Genomic DNA, 22,531 nt, shown 5'->3' on the forward strand with positions numbered 1-22,531 from the left:
AGGTTCATCTGAACATATCTTTTCCTTGTACGAGACACGCACTCTGCTGCTTCCTGCGTCACTTCCTGGATATCCCTGCAGGCTTTGGTGAGTCATCCTCACTACGGTGACTGGTTTCAGCTGACTGTGAATTCTGGTTGTCATGTGGTCACAAAAAGAGAAGTAAACCAAATCTGATTTCATGGCTCATTTCCAGTATTGGGGATGTAATCTGCAACTAAATACTTTTCCAAAGGACCTGTCCAACATGTGATCTGCATCATCATCATCTACCAGGTTCATTTAATATTGAAAAATCGGCTTCTTTATACGTGGCAACGTATTTAATCATCTGAATATGGAGACAATGAATCCAACTGACAAGCTGCGTTTTCAGTTTCTGTTACTGTCGCCGCTGGTCGTTTGACTACCGCTCTGAACGGCCAGTAGGAAGCAAAAAAACCCCCTCCGGTAATATCACATCACTATATGCAGCATTTTTCTGTGTTGTGTTCAGGTCATAGTCAGGTCACTTGGAATGGAGGGAGAAAGAAAGAGACAGAAACATTGCGACTGATCCAGGGAAAGTTGGTTCAGCACTTTTGACAGCTTGACCTACAGTTGCCTCTTAAAGACACACGCTGAAGTACATGACCTTGTGTGTGTGTGTGTGTGTGTGTAAAGGAGGACATTATGTATACGATATTTTGACTCAGCACTCTCTTGTAAAAATGTGCTGTATCAATAGTGTGTGTGTGTGTGTGTGTGTGTGTGTGTGTGTGTGTGTGTGTGTGTGTGTGTGTGTGTGTGTGTGTGTGTGTGTGTCCAATAAACATTACTACATCGTGTGTCTATGGAGAGGCATTGCTAGTTTTCTTTTTCCTTTGTTAAATTATGAAAACCTTTAATTTATTTTCTTCATGTCATTACACTTTTCTTTTCTTCGTTATTTATGTTTGTTGTTTAATTGTCCTATGAATCAATCATCTGTTGTCGCAAATCTTCTTAATTTCCAATTGATGTACTGTACATGTACATGTTGGGTTTGCACTTTGTAATCCTGTTTCGAAAAGTGTTTACAGTTTATTATTTGGTTTGTAGATCCTAGGGAAAATCATTGCTGGATTGAAACTTTGACTCACTACATTTGCATATAACCAGCCTGGAAGTATCTTATTTTTGTGCAACTGCAAGAAAACCGAAAATATTCACCTGTCAAGAAAAGGTTGGTTGGTTAAAATATCTAAAATATCTGTGTTCCGAAAAGAGGAGAGACGAGAGTGACATTGTTTTGGTTCAGAAGATGAAGAAGTGATGAATGTGTGCTTATTTTAAAGTGAGCTCATCCTGTTGGTGTGAATAAGTGGATGGCCACATCCATGGCTTCATACTCAACAGAACCCCAAGGCTTTACTACAACAGATTAGTGAAGATCAGATTACAAATGTCCCTCTTATACAGTATTACTATCATCATCCAATTAAAATGACACTGCAGTGGCTATGATACTACAGGATTTTTAGGGGATTTGTTACAATCCCTAATGAGTGTATTTCTGCTATAATCCCAATATACCATCATCTTTGCAGTGCAATGAATTTATAGCCCTCCATCTCTTCAATGGCTACAGAGATTTCAACATTTCTACAGTTCTATTATATAGAACAGATTGGTTCTATGGTTCTAATATTGGTGGGGAATGCTTCAAATCATGAACGATACCACAAATTACAATATCGTTTTCGAACAATTTTAGTGAAGATCAGCACTATATTTGAATGAATATTGAAATATGAAACATTTGAACTATATTTGCTGGAGTTACAATATACGATAATAGACCCCTAAAATACCTAAGCTTCTGGCCTGTGAGATTACCTGGACCTGTTACTGATTGATTTAAGGATTCCAAACCTGGCTACAGCAGAAATCCCACACACTGACCATTGTCTGTTGCTGATATAGCACCATGCCCTTGCTCTTGTGTCATTTCAGCGTACTGTGTGAGAGGCCAGGTTTGTGTGCGGTGGATACAAGATCGATGACATCAGAACATTTTGGTGTTTCTTGCAAATAGTCTAACAGAAAAAATATACAATAAACTATGTTGGCACTAATACATTATTTTAAATTCAGTACAACTATATTTGCTCTACTGTTGGAAATGAATGTGTCGATATGAAAACATGCTCTGTGGAAAACTGTCCAGAATGTGCGTGAGTTGTGATGTGCACAGCATACCATCACTTGTTACAACAGCTACTCTGTAGTCATCTCAGAGGGGCACGCTAAAAAATGTATTGAGGACATTATTTGACTGCATCTCGTTTGGAATAGAAGCAGTTGCACCAGAGGAGCTACAAAATCACAAACCAGTCAGCCAGCTGCTGCTGCCTCGGTCAGTCACTAATCAGATTAGATATTAGGCACTACATTGTTGTAACACACCTCTGCATACACCGAGACAAAACCGTATAGTGACACAAAATCACAGTCACACTCACCGACCGACCACATGCACGCACACACACACCTTAACCTAACCTAAATACTAGACACAGCTTCATAAAATCCGATTAGAGATGGAGGCAACCTACATAGTTGCCTTGGTGCATACTACAACTACTTTGTGCTGTAAATACTGTTACATCACACATAATGTAGTATGTTTACCTGTTTTTCAGTAGCATTCATGAAAAGGGGTCATTGTTAACATAGCCAGTATACAACTGGATCTACATAATGTACTGAGAGGTGAGGCTGAAGAAAATACTTGTGGTAAATTATTACTAGTCTGTTGGTAACAATTGGTTTGTCTGCAATATAACTGAAATTATGAGCAGATGTCACTGACATGGTGGACATAAAGCCTAAGCATCAGTTTGTGGATGACCGACCAATTTCTTATATTACCCAGCATGGGAACTTCAGGTTGACTTCTAAACAGCACTGCGTCTTTTGGGATTATGCCATCAAAACAACTCATTACCATACCTACCATAGACCTCAACAGCCCTTATATTACAAAAAGCTGTCGTTTAGTTAACCGACTCAAATACCTTGCAAAAACTAGTTTTGGGTCACTACAAAATATGGATCTCATAATAGATAAATTACTGTTTTAAAAATAGGTGCACTACACATAATAGGCAAATGAAGCCATTTCTCACTGCACCAATTTTTACTCAACATAAGTGCACCAAATCCCCACATGCATGCCCTCACACACTCAAATAGAGAATAAGAGAGGAATCCAATCAACTAGGCCATGCAGGCAGCCAGGAGGGGAGCAGGCGGCTGCCAGGCCCACCACCCCCTCTCTCAGTGGGGCTCCAGTGACTGACAGCCAGCCTGTAAAACCAAAGAAGGCTGGAGTTGAGCCCTGTCCTGCAGGAGCAGCAGCTGAAGGACGGTTTATCTCCTCGACTAACTGTAACTGGGTTACTGGGGTTAGCACAATCCTGGGGGAGCCGAGGCCCCTCTTTCTTTTTTTACCAAACCGTTCTCTTCTTCATTCTTAACATTTACCCATGTCTTTATCTCTTTAGTCTTTCCAAAGCCTTCATCTTCATCTTCCCATTTTCACACCTCATATGCCAAATCTCCTGTAACCTTCTCTCTCCATCCTTTGCCCCCTTCCTCTGCAACTCTTTTCTTCTTCCCTCTCTCTTAATCTCCTCCAGTTACTCATCTCACGCTGACAGTCCTTTAGTTCCTGCCTTCACATATCCATTTGATCCTCCCGTCCTATTGAACCAACTTCCCTTCCTTCTCCCCTCTCATCTTTCTCACATCCTCAAACAATTTCCTCCGCCCTCCTCCTTCCCCCACATTACCACATCCTCCCTTTTGCCAAGGATGCGCAAAAAGTCTAAACATTGGTTATATATCTAAATACATAGGTATGACTGTTCAATATTGTAATATTGGTCGAGCTGGTTATGAGTTCTTAGTCATAACTGCAGCTGGACATCATCAGTCATAAATATTAACAGACAGGTGAAACAGAAGACAGAATTTAGTTACAATCAAAAGCCCAGTGTGATGAATTACACAAACCAGTCTAATTCAGACTTCATAAAGCATTGCTACATTAAGTGAAATTGAACCAGCTGAGTGAGGGATGGTAAACAGACAATGGAATTTCATGACCATGACTATTCTATTTCATTGTAAATAATGATACCACGTGGAGAATGATACCAAATGATATGGATCATTAATCACAATGATTTAGTTAAATTCACAAGCACATAGCCAACTATATGCTATAGGTGATTAATACACGTATTAGTACATACTTGGTAGGGGGTGCTGTGCGTAGATGCAGGCCCCCTTGCTCCAGCAGAGAGGGATGCAGCCGCTGTTCTCCATTTGTTTTGTAGGGGCTGTTCAAGGTCTGGCCACAGGGCCCAGACAAACCTGCTGGGCCCAGAAAGCTGCATAGAGGCTAGGGCTTGGACGGATTCTAACCTGGCTTTTCGCAACTATGAAAAATTCCTGGAATATACATTTAAATAGGCCAAGGAAACATAAATATAGGTATCCTAAAATGTCCCTTAAAAAAGATGAATATTGAGACCTGTTGTGCTGGTACTTAGGCTGCCATTGGTTACAGGGGTGATCATTTCCATTCTAGCCACCTCACAAGATAGCCACAGGAAAATGAATAGAGAAAAATCAATCGAAGCCAGTGTCCCAGGGCTCTAAGTAACTCCAGAAAAGAATAGAGCCCAGTAAGAGGAAACAGAGGATGTCAAATATCTTTTGTACTGTCAAACCTGATGACACAGCAAGTATCTCAACAGGAGGTAGTGAATATACCAATATACCAGTCCGTTACGGTCTATAGAAGCCGTTACACTAGACAGCTATCGTCAGGGTCCAAGCCAGTTGATAGAGATTTAAATCACACAGAGATACAGGTCCAAATAGGCTTCTAATCGGGAACTCAGACCTTCTTCTGCAACAAAAAACAAATGATGCAAACAACTGAAAGACGACAAAAAAATTAAAGTAGTGTATCCTGTACAGTAATCCAAGCTACTGATCACAAGACTGCCAGTCACTCTCTCCCATAGCTTGCTGAAACATCATATTACTTCAGGAATTGAGGAAGTGGCTTAGGGTCTAGTTTTCAGTAATCACTCCTTCCAATACATGTCATGACCTTTAACCCAGCAAAATACCACAACCATTGTGCTATCTGATATGCAATGATCCCTATAAGGAAGTCCTTCCCCCCCTTCACTTCAGGGAGGTAGAGCGCTTGTGCGTGGAGAGGATTCAGTAAGATGCTCGAGGAAACTTCAGCGGGGTGGAAGCTTCCCTAAACAGAAATTCAAATCTGGCTTCTGTGGCTGGGGGTTTATTTTTCCCCATTAGGCCATCCTGCGCTTGAATAAATCCTCACAAAATATCAAATTCTGGTCTTCCATCTGGAGCTGCTGATCCAATGAATCAATCCTTGATGTGAAATTCAAAGAAGGTGGGTTCCCTGCAGCCATGAATCTTAAGTCGCATATTCTAGCATTGTATGTCAAACATCCAGGTTACAAAATAACAATGATATTCTTTGCTGGCAAAGTACGACTCCATCTAATTACACCAAAGTACCATTTTCCACGAAAGGGAGCAGTTTTGTTCTATAAATCCACAATGTTGTCCAAAGGAGATGGTAACACGGATGGGAGGAAGACGAGAAGAGAAACTGGCATCAGCAACAAAAGGGACAAAAATGTAGGGCAAAGAGGGGCGTAGAGAAATAGAGCATAGTGAAGGAGAGGTACGTAGAGTGACCGACGCAGACGGGAAAAAGGAAAGCAAGAGGAAGATGAATGAAGGCAGAAGAAGGAAGACGAGATGGGAGAGACTTCAGAAAGAGTTGAACGAGAACAGAATGATCAAAAACTAAAGAAATAATTGAAAACAAAATATCCGTTAGAAAGGGAAAGAAGAAGAAATAAAGAGTGCAGGGTGAAGAGAGAAAGTGGAGAAACCCCAGGGAGAAGCTGAGCCTCCCATCATCCAAAGCTTTCTCACAATGCTCTGAGCCTGCAGGAGTTAACCAGGTCGAAGCAGGTGTCTGATGTCAGAGAGAGAGAGAGGGAGAGAGAGAGAGAGACATAAAGTGACAGTGACCTGAAGGGAAAGGTGGAGCAAAAAGAGATGCAAAGCCAGGATGGGAGAACGACTATGAACAGAAGTTGTCGGAGTGGGTTTGAAAAAGAAATTGATGGAGTAAATCCGTTTCGAAGTCGGTCAGCTGTGCGTTGCTCGGCCTGGCTTTTGAAGGCTTTCTTCTGGAGCAGCGGAAGGGCAAATACACCACAGCATCATATCTCCCCCCCTTCTCTCTCTCTCTCTCTCTCTCTCTCTCTCTGAGACACACAGCCGCAGCCACACACACACACACACACACACACACACACACACACACACACACACACACAGTACATGCAGCGCAATCCTTGAACAGTCGAAATGAGTGCACCAAAGAGGCTATACAGTGAAAGAGTTATGTGGGGAAAGCTTTACATATGTCTGTGTGTGTGTGTGTGTGTGTGTGTGTGTGTGTGTGTGTGTGTGTGTGTGTGTGTGGGCCAAGTGTTTCTCCTATGCTGTGTTTTCGGTATAGGCTGCTGTGACCACGCTGCGAAAACGCTAACAGGCAGACGCAGGGAGGGCGAGTGTGTGTGTGTGAGGGTGTGTGTGTGTGTGTGTGTGTGTGTGTGTGTGTGTGTGTGTGTGTGTAGGGCAGAGAAGGGGAGAGGCAGGAGGAGAAAATATTGTAATTTGGACTTGATGCAGTGGAAAGTAGGCAAAGTGCCTGATAGAACAGTACTTATAAATATGCAAATAGGACCACACTCTTAATCAACACTACATCTAATAAACAGGCACTCACATGAACACCAACACACACACACACGGTTTTAACAGGATTAAAGTTTAGCCACGAAAAACATACATTCCACTGTTTGATCCCTTACAACCCCCCCGCCTTCTGCTTCATTTTCATTATCCCTCCGTGTCTGTCTGTCGGTCTGCCTGTCTGTCTCTACTGCCCTTAGCAGATCTCTACTGCCCTCTGTCCTCACTCTCCGTCGTCTCTTCCCCTCTCCAAACATATTTCATCGGCTCCTGCAGCATGCAAGCTCTTCAAAGGCAATAAAGCACTCTGACATTCAAGTCCTCTGACGTGCCAGATGAACCTGAACACTTTCTAGCTGAGCTTGCAGCTGCAAAACACTTCCATTGTGATTCTTTTGTGACACAAACTGATGTACAGCATGTAGGTGTATATTCAATTATTTAATAATAATAACTGTAACTGGCCTGAAGAATATGTAAGCATTTCTGACCTGACTAACAGGAACAGGAACAATATTTTGTATGGGCCCTTCAAAATCATTACAAAATCAAAATGCATTTATGACCTTAAATCAATGCCACCTGACTTCCTCCTTTGCTGCAGTCATAATTACTACTGTCACTCAAGGACTTAAACATAGTGTATGTTATACTTTTTTGACATTCTCAACAAGAAACATGTTTACCGGTAATGAAATGCTAGGATCCACAACATACATTTAATGAATTGATAATAAGCAGCAAATTGATAATACCATAAATTGACCTCAGCACCAATAAAACATGTACACAAAAAGACAATTTCACCAGGCCTCACTCGACTCTGACACTGAAACATGCATTTCACTGTTTGACACTAAATAATTACAGGGTTTTGGATTCTGTTCATCTTATAAATTAATAGAATTAGTCCACTTTTTTTTTAAATCACTCACGTAGCCTACATCTTTATTGATTTACTGGAATTAAACCACAAGCGGTGCTTAAATGCCACAGCCAAGTTGTGAGCCCAGATGAACCTGTGATCCATATCAGCAGGACTTAGTATTCCCAGTGCTGTTATGGCCCACAGATGTTAAGTTTACCCCATCTGCACACTGCATGCCATGCTACAGTTACTTTCTGGCAAAGTTAGAAACCACACTGTTAGAAATTACCAGCATTTCACAATAATTAACAGTATTATTTTACAGTAACTTGTTGTAATTTAGTTCCCCTGTAATATCCCAATGAATACCTGTAAAAACTACAGTATCTTTGGATTTTACAGCATCTAACTCTAATGTTACAGTAAAATCCTGCAATCAAAAAACCCCTGTTATATCACAACAAGATTTGTAATATCACAGCAACACAGTAAAAAAATGCAAGGATTTCACAGCATTCAACAGTGAAATACTGTATTGAACTATCCTGGGAAGTCACATGACATAACCGAACTTGGTTTGAACTGAAGACGCGGCGGTTTCCCTCTTCTCATCCCGGCTGAATGGAGAAGGTGAGCAGCATGGATAACTCTGTTTGCAGCACTTACACCCATGTTATTTAATATGATGATAATATTTACTTTCACATGAACGTTATTCGCATGACACAGTTCATATTTTGTTAGCAAGTGCCCGAAATTGTTGAACGTTATCTCACAGCATTTGCTAATAGCAGTAGTAATAATACTAGCTAGCAAACGGCTGCTAGCACGATTAGCAACGATTTGCTACGTGAGATAAGAACAATAAGACGAGAGAGAAATAAGAAGGAAAACGAACGGGAAAGAAAGTGAAGAAGTTCGTGTTTAATGTCGCTACGTGTACTTTTCAGTGTGTTATATGGTTAGACCATGTAGCCCAGGTTTGATTTGAAGCCGAACTGGTCCGTAGCGGGCCGTTGTTTCCACTCGGATGTCTTTTCGTTCCGGACTGTTACTGGTACTGTTGTCGTCATGTTCGCTCGCGGGGCTGGTCTGTTCTGGGTTAGCGTGTGCGGGGGTACATGGAAGTGTTTTGCTGCATATTAGCGTAACGTCGCCGTCACTATTCTCCTCTCGTGAGTGGTCTTTCCGCACCGAGACAGTGGGTTACCCGTGTTAGCCGAAGCTAACAATACACCCGCATCCTCCAGTTCAGCTTCATATCAAACCGGGGCTACGTGGCCGAACATAACGCACTGTAGAGTACACGTAGCGACATTAAGCACGAACTTTTTCACTTACTTTCGCGTTCGTTTTTGACTCCAGAGCAAAAGCGGTTTTGCCGAACGATAGCCGATCTAAGCAGGCTAATGACTAGCTAGTCTATGGGGAATATAGCGGCTCCCTGCATCGTTAGAGATATTCCACATAGACCAGCTGCTCGCCATGCATGGATAGGCTACTATTCTGCAAAAACGCTTTTGCTCTTGGTCAAGTTTCAGCTAGGGATAATATTGCCGTACACAGGTGATGTAACTCCAAAAATGTCCATTACATTTATGTACAGATCATGTTTTTTACAACATACTCATGATCATAATCTGCATTCAAACTGAAATTCATATTGTTGGTTGCCTTTGTGTAATTTCTCCTTTTTCTTTTTTCCAGGTCATCAGATGGCCAGGCTAACCATCCTGTTCAGTGTCAGGCTATCAGGTAAATAGATCAGGTAGGTGACGAGTTAAAATGCACCACAATGTTCCACTGTAAATTGGTTGGATGTGAGCATGTGTATGAGAATGTGTATAACTTCGTTCAGCACACAAAACAGCATACTAATGCCCCCTATTATTACTAGTGTGGGGTGCCTGACTGCTACAGAAAACACACAGGACTGCAAATTCATGTTTAGGAAGCAGAGGTCCTACCTGCAGGCTGCTGGGCCTATACCACCAGCTCTACCAACCTGACCCATCAGCTCTACCAGCTGACCCATCAGCTCTACCACCTGACCCATCAGCTCTACCACCTGACGCATCCTTGAAATGTAAAGATTTTTTATTCAAATATTTAAAATGTAAAATGAGTGATTACATTAGACGCCATTTATTACCTTGTATGATTTACTACCTCTGACCAATGAACAATATTTATCCTTTAATGTTAAATCCATGCTATTGTGTGTTACTATGTTACAGCCATGTGCCACTGCTGTGGACATCAGTACTCCAGAATGCCCTAGCACCTCCTGCTTGATCATTCAAGGTAATGTTACTTGGATCTAGTATCAACATTTCTAACTCAGTATTTTGTTTTGATTCTAGAAATCTACATCACCACAATAAATAATGATAACAAATTACATTTGTATAGCCCTTTGTATCTGAAGCAGATCTCAAAGTGCTCATAACACATGATGTTGTATCTATTCATTTTCAGGTGACATGATGAAGCCCTCTGGATGGCTGATATCCATCGAGGGACATGTCGTGATGGGCCCACACCCTTTGTTTTTACACGGAGTAGCTGCTTTCTTCAGCAGCTATTCAGTCTTCAACCTCGAGTATCCTGCTGCTGGATCGGCGACGCTGGAGTTCATTCAAAGGTATTGTATAAAGATCTCTTTTAACCTTGTAATTCACATTATAGTACAGGCTTCCAACTCAATGATTATCTTGAGTTCTAAATTGCTGACAATGGAGGTACCTGAGGCTAGCCTGGTGAGACCATCCTGATCTCGCGAACTCATCCATAAATCTATTTAAAACTGAAACTATCTTTGCTTATTAACAGGTGCTTCCTGGGCATCAATCCTGGAAGAGGCTCAAAGACCAAGAAGCGGACAACAATGAACCCTCATGCAAACGCCCTTTTGAGGAAACCTATTGACTTTGAGTGGCCATCATAGTGAGACAGGTAGTTCACTCGCAAGTTTCTGCACAATTTATCTGCATTTTAAGATTGCTTTGGAAAGTTTGACTAGGAAGTTGAATTTCTTGTATTCTTGAATTTCTTGACATTTGCTGTATGTTGAAAAATATTTATTTGTTAATAAATATGCCATTGGGCTAACATTGACTTTACCTCAGAGTTGTTTGTTCTTTTACAACAATGCATTGTAATATCACAAGACTGAAATCACAGTAAATTGCTGTAATCCTTACCGTGAAAGTCATGCAAAATTTATCCAATAATTTATTGTGAATTCACAGTAAAAGTACAGGGCCTTGTTGTAATGATGTACAGCAAAAGGTTGTAATTCCCCAGTAATGTACTGTAATATCACAGTAATTGCGTTGCCATAGAAGCTGTAAAGTTACAGTATACAGTTGTGCTTTTACAACAATGCATTGTAATATCACAATACTGAAATCACAGTAAATTGCTGTGACTTAATTTACAATATATTGTTGTAATCCTTACTGTGAAAGTCATGCAAAATTTATCCAATAATTTATTGTGAATTCACAGCGTAAAATTTTGCAGTGCATCATCTCATCTCATTATACATTTAGGTCAGTCTTAATCTTAACCTCAATTTTGGCAATACGTCTCCTACTGGAGGCTTGCTAAAGTTAGGGTCAAGAAATGTAAATTATGATTCTGTCCTTTGCAGGAATGACAAGTTCTCAGTTTCAAGTATACAGGATGCTTCTTGAAAACATAAGATCAACCGTTACCTAGCAACAGCCATAGAGAGAGACACGTGTGCGAAGGGCCATTGAATGTCTTATCTATACCTATGAAATTATTTTTGCTCTGCTAGGTAATGACAGGTGTGAATCAAGACTAAAACCAAAGAACATCATGCTTCGTAAAAGATCAAATTGAAAGGTGGATTTCTCTTACCCCAAAATAAAGCAAATTGAAAGAACCACGGTCATTTCCATTGACTGGTTTAGATTATGTCTGTTCATGTCAGGCACCAAATTCTGATCAAAAACAAAACATTTTATTTGATAAAGGTGCAAGGTAACCTCTACAATGCAAGTTTGATGCAATAATTCATACACACTGCACACACAAACCTACAGGTATGCATTGTGCACTAATCATTTAGTAGTAGATGTTAATATCGCCTGTATTTAAAAGAAAATCAATTATTACTCACCACTGTAGTATGATATTCTGGAAATATCTGAAAGAAAAAAAGGTGAGGGGAAAGGAGAGAGAGAGAAAAACATTTACTTACATGGACTTTTTTGGGTTTGTATAAACAGTGTAATTTGTGGGCGGAGCTGAACTGGTGGCACATATGAGCACCAAAATCTCAAAAGAATATGTATCATTCTTTTACAACTATTTTCTATAGAAATGAAGATTTAAAATCACTATTCTGACATCCTATAGTACAACGAGACATTTTTCAGCTTGTTTCTGATGGTTTTAAGACCCCACAAACTGCAGTGACTTAAACCTGACATCTACTCTATATGGGTCAACAAGAATGTGGGGTTTCTTCTTGACCCTGACCTTTTTGCAATTAGGTGTCCATTCAACTGCTAACCAACCTTCAATTATCAAACACTTGATAGGCACAGATTTGTCTCACATACATGCAGATAACTTGCATCTACCTGTATGTATGATATCAAGCTACTTCATATAAATTGTATTCCACCTTAACTCCAATTTCATAAGCTTCTCTTAATTAAATATCAAAATGATCCTAATTAATTTGCTGTTAACTGAATGACAAAGGATTTTATCCAACAAATATATCAAAGAGCAAAGAGGACTTTCATTTCTTGGAAAGTCCAACTGTCCAATTGAATGCAATGTTTATTTGACTGACGGGAGTCAATATCTAATAAAACTAAGCACATCCACTGGTTAACATGTCAGCACTGACCAACCAGTGACTGTGCAGCAGCTCTAATGCAGCAGGAGGATTTAATATGAGCTACATTCCAGACAGTCGGAGCGAGGTGAGAATCATGACTTGGCAGAATATATTATCTGCTCTGTTGCAATACTGTAATAACTTCACCCACTGGCCTCATTCAACTCTCAAATCTGTTTCATAACCACTTTCATGTCACCTTCTACTCACCCGAAACGTTTCACTCTTTACAATCTCACATAAAAATGACACCAAAATTAGCAATATGATGCAAAAACTAAATTATATTATGACAACCATACCACAAAGCAACTTTTATGACTTGCTGTTCAAATGGAATAAAAATGATTTGTCTCTCGCCGTTGACGGATGTACATATTTTTCCTGAATTAAGGGGGCTCACCGGAATGGGCGTGACTAGATGTGAAGGGCTCATTTTGAGATAATGAAACGCAACGATTCTTAATTTCAGGTGATTATACACTTCTAAAAACAAAGTCATGAATATTATATTTAATTGCTGCTAGTAGTTTCCCCGAAATGCTACACAATGGCCCTTTAGTTTCCATTATGCATGAGTCACTACAATCTATCAGTATAGCATATTCTGAAATCAAGTAAATTTAGTATCAACACTGACATCTCTTTACTTTACTGACTTTTCTCGTGCAAACAAAGTACGAACTCATAATCAGGCAAGGACACAAATGTAGTAAAGAATTGGGACACAGTTTAGGGCAATTTCACAATAATATACAACTATATGTAACATTTGGGTTTTTACATTTTGCTTGGTTTGACTCGCTGCTGCTTAGTGTGTGTTCCGACTCTTCACATAATTTCCTATAATCACATAATCCAATTTGTTCCTGGCAGAGTTATATCCAAAAACGTTTGGCTACAAGTAGGATGCTATTAACAAAAAGCAATACAACACCAATCCTGGCAATATTCTCCCTCTCCATCAATGTGTAAAATTGAGTGTAAAATTCCCTCGTGATGAATGTAACATTAAGGCAGTGACACACTCTGGAGCCAGGACTGGCAGTGCATTCAGTAGAAAAGGGCTTAAGCATGTATTGAAATGGTGTTGAAAATATACTTATGAATAGAATGTTGAAACAGTATTGCCCTGAAATATTGCCCACACATTTTCCAAATACAGCTGCCTGTGCCAGTGTATATTCGATAGCATGCACATCATCTCACGTACAGATTTTATTAAAGACATTTGCCTTTTCTGGTTTCAAACAAACCTCTGAGACATTTTCTCAATGTTGCTAGAAATTACCTAGCTTAAAACCCAACGTTAATCTTTCACATGCACAAATAACAAACACTAGAACCTGTTATTAAAACCGTACTGAAGCATCTGTCACTAGAGCCGCTTAAAACATTTTTTCACGTGCATAAACACTCCACAGAGCTTCTCCCTCCCACTCTATCACAGTTCCCCCCTCACGCTCTCAGCCTTTTCCCATTCCCTCTCCCACTCAAAAGTAGAAAACTATTGCCTCTGGCTGTAAACCACAGAGGCTACGCTATGGTTGCCACCATGCTAACGGAATTGCACAACTCCGTTCTCATCAAGAAAACAACAACAGCCTTTTTGCAGCCGCTCTGTGCGGATCGGCAGTCGGAATACACGGAGTACAACTGAGCAACATCAAGTGTAGAATAAAGTCACCACGGCAGCAGCTACAGTTTTAATGAAGTAGCTGTCATTTTAAGTAGTAATAAAAACAAAATTGTAGTATTGAGACAACTGCAGAGATAAGTAAGTAAGACAGAGAATGGTCTGATTCTAGCCAGGGCTCTGGTATCAATCAGTATTTTTGTATTTTGGCAGCAGTTAGATGGGCTGATGTCACCAAAACATTTTGTTCATTCATTTGTCCATCCTGAAGGTTGATTTGCTTACACTATGTATGCACAAGCAAATGAAGCTGCATGCTCAGTTTCATGGGATAAAGAGTTCAGCGGCACATAGTATACATCCTTAACAAAGTTTGTAAAATCCCTCACATCTGTTCATCTACAGCTCAATATCATTCACCTTTTTTATTTTACTCTAAACAACAAATACACAGAACCACATACTTCTCTCTTAAAACCAGGTATTTGGGACCAGCTATAAGATCCCAACCCTGTTAGCTTTCCTATTTCAATGAAATGTTATGAAGTGTATATCAAATTAATAATGACACAGAACAACTCAATGATTTGTTTGTGAGTTGCATTATTTGAACAGTAAATGTTTTAGGTGTTGTTTAAAGTCAATCGTTTTAAAGGGCAGGACTCCAGCATGCACTCAGTCTCCCCCTTAATGTCCTGTTGTTCTCATCTGAATTCACTGATGTATTAGTTTCATTATATACAATGACAATTTCTTTACACAAACAAGCCTTTTCTACAGGCAGTTTCTTGGCTCTACATCAGTGTGCAGTGCACTGCACCAAAGTTAACATTCAGACATTCACAAAGATATTGATCCACACCACTGTGTCTCTGGCGTCAGAAGCGTAACATCTCCTTTCAGGAACTGAGGATTCAGATATTACACACTATGTTTTCGCTGTATGTTTTTATACAAATATTTCTCAATGTAAGCTACTAAGAAACATTGCGATTGCTGTCAGATATAAAAAAAATAAGTTCTGGTACTAACAGAGAAAAGATTCAAACAACTTTGATATAGGCTAACATTTAACTGCCAGAGTTGTCCCGCCGTGGATTAATATGTCTTTTTTTAGCTTTCAAATCACTTACGGTTCACTTGATTTTGCATCAGCACACTTAAACAACCTCATAAGTGTAAACATCAGTCCAATTTTAAATGAACCCAGACCTGCTCATGTTTATCCACACTGGTAATATATATCAGCTGTTTAAAAAGGGCTGCTTCTGCCCTTATCACAACTTTTAGATGCAGTTCTGAGAAAATGCTAAATATAGTAAAATGCAAGCTAAGGAAAGGTGTTGATCCATCAAAAACAATATGGATAAAAGGGAGGTTAGATCTGGACAATATTGATATTCATCAATTAACGGCAATCATTGTTATTTGTATTAGTCAGATTTACCCCATATTGATCTCTGAAATGCTGAGTTTGACTTCCCATTATCATGCAGCCCAGTGTTGAATATCAACTACCAGAAAACCTGACATTCACACCAGTGCTATATATGGATTTAAGAGGCAGGTGATCTAATTATTGTGATACTGATCTTTTCCATGTTGCCCAGCCTAAAGGTATACGTCAGATATAGGAAATAGCAAATTAATATTTTCCATGAGGTGTAGTACAAGTTATTTAAAAATCACAGTATCTGACAGGGACTGCTGCTGAACACACTGAATAAGTTCGGAGCAAACAGTGAGCTATGGATGCAAACAGGGAATGCTGATGATGACACAGCAGGAGCACATGCTTCTAGTCATACTTTCACTGGTCTTAACAGACAGCCTGCCACTGTGCTATATGAAAAAAGTAAAGCTCTAACAAACATGGACTCAACCGGTATATAATAAAATCAAGATCTAGCATTGAAAGAATATGACACAACCCATCAGGTATCTGAGCTATGGCCATTTATGCAATAGCAGAAAACATGGCCCGGGGCACAGGATGGGTGTTCGAGGTAGAACTGTCCCGGAATTCAATACAGCACAATAAACAAACCACAATAGATGCAACACACCAGACAACACAACTTAACTGAGGTCATAAGGCTTTTACATACTTGATAGATTAAGATTAGTTAAGTTTTTATATGCTTACTATAACAGACACAAACACTATTTCTGAGGACTATCTGTATTCAACTGAGTAGACATTAATGTGGGTTTGTTAACATGGTTATTAAAGCCAGAGCTGTTTACCTTTTAACACATCTTACACATCCTCTACGACGTATCAATTGTCAGATGTGTCTTTTTTTCTTTTAAATTGTTCACTAACAGCAGCTGTCAGTAGCACTTCTTACGTATAGCCCTATGGACAAGAAAAGTGATATTTGATAGCTGTAGCCTGTGGTAGTTCAGTTGCGTTTACACAGAAACAGAAATCTGATGTTTAACTCTTTGTGATGTAGGTCTGACCAGCTTTGCCCCAAAAGAGTCAAGAAGGTCTAATTACAAGTAGCTTCACCATGTGGTAAACAACAGACAAATCTGAATGTAAAATATACACCTTTTCTGCTTGTGTGAAAGCAGGCGTAGATTTGCATGATGACTTTAAAAAATAACTGGTGAGGGAACACAAAAAACAGAATACTATGAGGATGGTACATTCAAAGCTCATCTTACCTATAATCAAACGCTTCCTATGAATAGACAGGTTGTTAAATCACAGCCGTCAGTCTTTTGCATTGTGTGACAATTGCAATAGTGGAGCAATAGTAATAAGTGCAGTGGTAGCTGTCGTTGTTATCCTCCATCTTTACGTTGGTGGAACAGAGCATGTCAGGCACACAGACAAGAGTCCAGATAGTGTTTAAATCATGTTAGTTAAAGTAGTTATTATAGGAATACAATATAATGTAAGTTAAAACAGTCATAGAAATACCAGAAATGCAATTTTCCATTACATAATTTAAAATTGTCCACCAATCATATAACAGAAACAAATGGCAGGTAAACAAGTGAAAAATAATGAATACTCCATATGGACAGTACATTTAATTTCACATGTTTCGTTAAGGCCAGCCTAGCAAACAAAATCCTGAAGGGCAACAGATACAAATGATTCATGCCAATTTATTTGTTTGTCAAATATGTTTTAAGATTCAACCAACCAGGTTTATCAAAAGAAAAACAGAGCCTTCAGCGTCGTTGTTTGTGCTCCACACTCTACCTGTTTGTGAGGTTTTCACATGCAACTGCTTGCACAGCGGTGAGCAGCACAAATTCCTTTCCAGCCCTCAGCCTACCATTCCCCCTCTACCTGCCGAGCACAGAGCACCCATACACTAGTCCACCCATACACCACTCACAGCCCAACACGTTTCCCAAGCCATAAGTATGACTGTATGTTCATACCTCCATTGGTGCAGCCCAGGAAATCCCAGAACTGCATGTTGGCAGTCGCTACACAGAGGACCGAACCTCTGCTAAATCGCAGACGTCTGTATGTGTTCCTTTTCTGCCTCTCCACTTCCTAGTTGTACTGTATGCTGTCACTTATAGGAGAGGGAAAACACCCACCCACTGATTGTTTCAGACTGACACACCTGGGGGCCGGGTTTCATTTCCAAACAGCTGCCTCCTTCTCCTAAGCTCTCATTTCTAATCGTCTTCCCCGCTACTTCGCTTGCCATCTTATCCACTACTCTGTCTCTCAGCTTTATCTTTTCCTTGCTGCAAACAGACGAGTGTAAAGATTGATCCAACATCCTCAATGTTTCTTTCCACATCCCTGCCTCTTCAGATTAGTGGAAGTAATGGGAGAGAAGGCAAGGAGGAGAGACAGAGGCAGAAGAGAAACAAAGCCACAGCAGAATGAGAGCCCTCCTTCATCGGTTGTGTGAATAACAAGTGCATGATGATATCTCCCGGCAAATGTAATTGAAGTGAGAAAGACGATTCATATGTACACAATAAACAGTCACTTCAACTTGAATCACACGTGCAAAGACAGATAGTACGACATTACTGATATCCACGAGTCAGGTTTTTGTATATCTGCTATGCAATCTAGCAAACACTGACTGGGCTTTCAATAATATTTACAGTGTGGAGTGATCCATTGGAAAGGTACGGACTTCTTTAAATGCTGTGATAGCGCTTTTCCAGGAATGGCTGAAAGTAGATGCTCCATCGTTCATAGAATTTAATCTCATTGTGAGTTTATTTACTTGAAAGTTAACCCATACCAGCCTTGGCAGGCTTGTATTCAAGTTTAATTTTAATATGTTCTCAGCCAGTTGCCATTCAATGTCAAACATTGTTGTTGTTTTTTTGTCCACAACCTTGTGAAAATATTTGAGGACTTTTGGGGTCCTTGACAGCAAGGGGAGATAATATGGGGCAACAGACACATAAAGGCAGGAAACAAGATGGGAAAAGGGACGGAAATCTGTAGAAGGCATGACAGGGCAGCTTTGACTCCCAAAACCACTGAAACCCAAAAAGAAAAACTCGCAAAATCACATGCACTGAGCTGCTGGGCACCAGTATCCCTCACCACGTTTAGTTCTGTAAATGTTGACATTGCATCCAAAATACTTTAAATCCCAACAAGCCTGCAAAGGGGGGTGATTTGTGCCCGGTTCAAATATGAATACATGTCGCTCGGCCTAGCACACAGTAATAAGTGTGTGTACAGTATTGTGGTTGACAAGGCAAAGCAAGCAACTCAAAAGCACTTGAGACGTACAGGTTAGTACGACCTGCCCCCCCTTTGTCTCAAAACCGTTGCTTTCAACAATCAGTCTCAGTCTGAGCAACACGTTATTCATGGAAACACGGATGTTTTATTGCTCTGCATGACAGAAAACCTCCTCGGCTTGGACCTTTGCACCTAGCCGGAGAAAACAGAGAGGGTGTTTTCGGCCACTGCACCACTGTCTGTCTGTCTGTTAGGAATACAAATGACTCCGCGGTGTCAAAACGACCACTATTTCTTCACATTCAGTCCACGATAATTCACCATTAATCTGGATACAAGTTCATATCAACACACCCCCGCGTATTACCTTCGCGTCAACCCCATTGTCTGTGTGCGTGTGTGTATAACCCCCCTTTAATGCTAAGCTAACTCGGCTAACGGTGGGCTATTCCCATTTAATCCGCCCCCCTCCTCCAGAAGGATCGATACTCACCCGCTTTAGCCCTGGAGCCCGGCCGCACCTACTCTCCTTAGCACCGTCCACCTTTTCCAGCCGGTAAGTTTGGGTTTTATAAATGTATGAACCCACGGGTAGCGGAGCCGGCTTGGTGGCTGTATCTCTCCGTTATGAGCCCCTCTCCCTGTCTGTTTTTGTCCTCAACAGCGCCGTGCCCGGTAGTCGGTGTCCACTGACGCTAGCTGTTAGCACCGCTGCTGCTGCCCCCGCCGCTGGAGCCTGAGTTTTTCCAACATGGCTGCAGCTGGCTGGGCTCACTGACAGGAGGAGAGGGGCCCTACGTGTCCAGTCCAACACTGCAAGGGTCCCCAAATGTGTAAATGTGAAAACCCTGATTTCACTGTGCCCTCCCCCATGTGTCTTGTCAAATGATGTCATGGTGTGTAAAGCTCTACATTCATTAAAATCCCCATATTCTCAAATTACTTTACAGTATGTGGTCAAATTGACAATAACTGAGTTGTTAAGCAGTGGGTAATTAGTATGTATTGTTGTAACAAGTTAAGCAACACCAGAAAATAATATTATAATATCTAATAATCACCCTGTGATAGACTGGCATCCTGTCCAGGTGTACCCTTCACCCTAATGTCAGCTGGGATCGGATCCAGACCCTGAATACAGGATAAGCGGTAGACGATGGATGGACTCTGTATCTAATCATCGCTTTTTGTGAATAAATTGCTATCAATTTGAACAAAGCCAGGGGTCCACAACTGACCCACAAGCCAGAAATATCCTAATAAACCAATGCTGATCACAGAACAAATTAAATAAATACCCATAGGACACCAAAACCACATTACACTTACAGAGAAATTCATTTTTTTGACTTTACTTTTTTAGTTTTGTGTGTATTTGGGAAGAGTGAGTGAGTGTTCTTTCACAATAAACGACACAATAATGGATTTTTGCCTCATCTGGGATGGAGTTGATTAAAAAAGTTGTCTAAACTGAGTTGCAATCAGTGATCATAGCAGCCTTGCTGTAGGTAAGGAGATAAAAGTGGTGGTAACATTTATGAACAAAATAGTAATTATCTCACTATGCGATATTTGTTACTGATTGAGGCTCAAATTAAACTGATCTCCCCTTTTCAGACCCACTTTGGGCGGGTTAATCACTGAGCTGGAAGGGCAGTCGTCAAATCCACCTCATAATCACAAATGTCTACCAAAGTGGATGGAAACCTGCAGGGTCTAGTGTGTTTGTGATGCAGCTATGCCAAAGCACAGTGAAGTAATGGGTAACACAAGATAGGAGAGCCCAGTGTCGTGCTGGAGCGAGTGTCTCATGTTTAAATGAACTCTTTAGAGATTTCTGTCATACATTATTCATAACAGAATCATAATGTAAGCCAAACAAAAGAAGCTTTGAAATAAAGATGCTCCCCAAACACATGCATGTGCATGCACACACACATACACACACACACACACACACACACACACACACACACACACACTCACAAACAAAATAATGACTTTGATGCTGAATGCCATTGTGTTGCATCGGGTCTGTGTGTCTCCACTGTCTCACAGTCGCAGCCCCAAAACAATCCATCTACTGACGGGCCCACACAGAGTCCCGCCTACACATACAGTACATTCATGCATGCAGCTAATATCCACACACACACACAAATGCCAGACACACACTCATTTCAAAGATTATTTTTATCCAAACAGAAGAGTGATGCAAATTATGGCACAAGGGAGCGAGACACTTAGCTGGATTAAAACTCATGGCGTCATACACTGTGACTGCTGGGCCGGCAGCATAGCTCACATTTACATTTGTGGCAGTCACACAGCTTGGCAGCTGTTGGGAAAAACATATTATGTTTCATGTAAAATTAATGTAATTAAACAGTAGGTGAAAAAGGAAAGGGTAAATCAACCTTGAGTCTTTTTGCAGATCACAGCCCCCCTTTTACTCTATGTAGTTAAAACCCCACTGTATAGCGGATGTTGTGTGTCGCATAGATGCAGCTTTATGCAATAGTTTTATTGGCTTCAGAGGCGAGGGGGAAATAGGAATTTAAATTTCTCAACTTTTTATTCATCTTCTCAATATTCTTTAAACAAATAGAGGCACACTGACATAGCATAACAATCAGTTGCCAGATTAAAAAAGGGGAAGCGTGCTATTAAAGCAGTTTGGGATGATTTGGTCAAACACTCCCAGTTTTATTTTGTCCATTTCTTGTTTTCACTATTATACTATTTATGGCAAGAGGTGTCTAAAAATGAAAACAGGATCGTCATTAGCAAATAAAAATAAAAGGACGAATTTTTTACGTGGCTATGTGAGGGACCATGCTCAGTGATGGAAAAACAGGATTTAGAAACAAATTATGATCCTATATTACATTTTAATCCAGCCCTCTGCAAAAAGACAAACCTTAATATGAACCATAAGAGATATCATGATTAGCTCCAGGTGAGTAATATTAAAAGGCAATCAGAAACTGCTATTTAATATTAGCTCCAGGTGAGCAATGTTAAAAAACAATCAGAGGCTGCTGTTTGGCTACATAATGTGTTGCGTGACTGAGCGAAAGAGAAACAAGAAGAGGTTATATCGCTCCATCTAGTGGACACATTTGAGAGGTACACTATGAACACAGAAGAAGGAGATTTATATATATATATATATATATATATATATATATATATATATATATATATATATATATATATATATATATATATAAATCTCCTTCTCACCCCTGGTGGGGTGGTATCTGTGTCATCCTCAACCTCGGGTCCTGGGAGTTTGAGGGTTCTGCGCAGTATCTTGGCTGTTCCTAGGACTGCACTCTTCTGGACTGAGGCTTCAGATGTTGTTCCTGGAATCTGTTGGAGCCACTTTCCCAGTTTGGGGGTTACTGCCCCAAGTGCCCCCACTACCACGGGGACCATGCTAGCCTTGACCTTCCACATCTGTTCCAGCTTTCAACCCTTGGTATATATATATATATATATATTTATTTAAAAAAGAGTACATCAATTCATAATCAAAGCAGCAGAACTGGAAAAAATGTTGTCTTTTTTATTCAAATCAATTCAATCAACCACATT

General features: G+C 40.3%; 1 protein-coding gene and 1 long non-coding RNA gene across 9 annotated transcripts in view; one reads left to right on the plus strand and one right to left on the minus strand.

The window, feature by feature from the left end:
* The window catches only part of LOC311024572 (focal adhesion kinase 1-like), a 60,096-nt gene extending 40,367 nt beyond the window's left edge, over positions 1–19,729 (minus strand). For 5 of the 8 annotated variants that reach the window (XM_084027032.1, XM_084027029.1, XM_084027030.1 and 2 more), the window contains exon 1: positions 4,281–4,414. In XM_084027032.1, the coding sequence (XP_083883158.1) occupies positions 4,281–4,353 (73 nt within the window). In that variant the 5' untranslated portion in view covers positions 4,354–4,414. Of the gene's footprint in view, positions 1–4,280; positions 4,415–11,870; positions 11,898–17,643; positions 17,777–19,424 lie in introns of those variants that run through there. The other 3 variants (XM_084027031.1, XM_084027028.1, XM_084027033.1) reach the window with 2 other exon arrangements.
* On the plus strand, positions 10,000–11,183 carry LOC311024152. Its single transcript, XR_014598276.1, has 3 exons — positions 10,000–10,024; positions 10,199–10,364; positions 10,553–11,183. It is a non-coding gene; the product is annotated as an uncharacterized lncRNA (long non-coding RNA).
* Positions 19,730–22,531: the final 2,802 nt, after the last annotated feature.

Source organism: Eutrigla gurnardus, assembly GCF_963514095.1.
Source record: "Eutrigla gurnardus genome assembly, chromosome: 14".
NCBI lineage: Eukaryota > Metazoa > Chordata > Actinopteri > Perciformes > Triglidae > Eutrigla > Eutrigla gurnardus.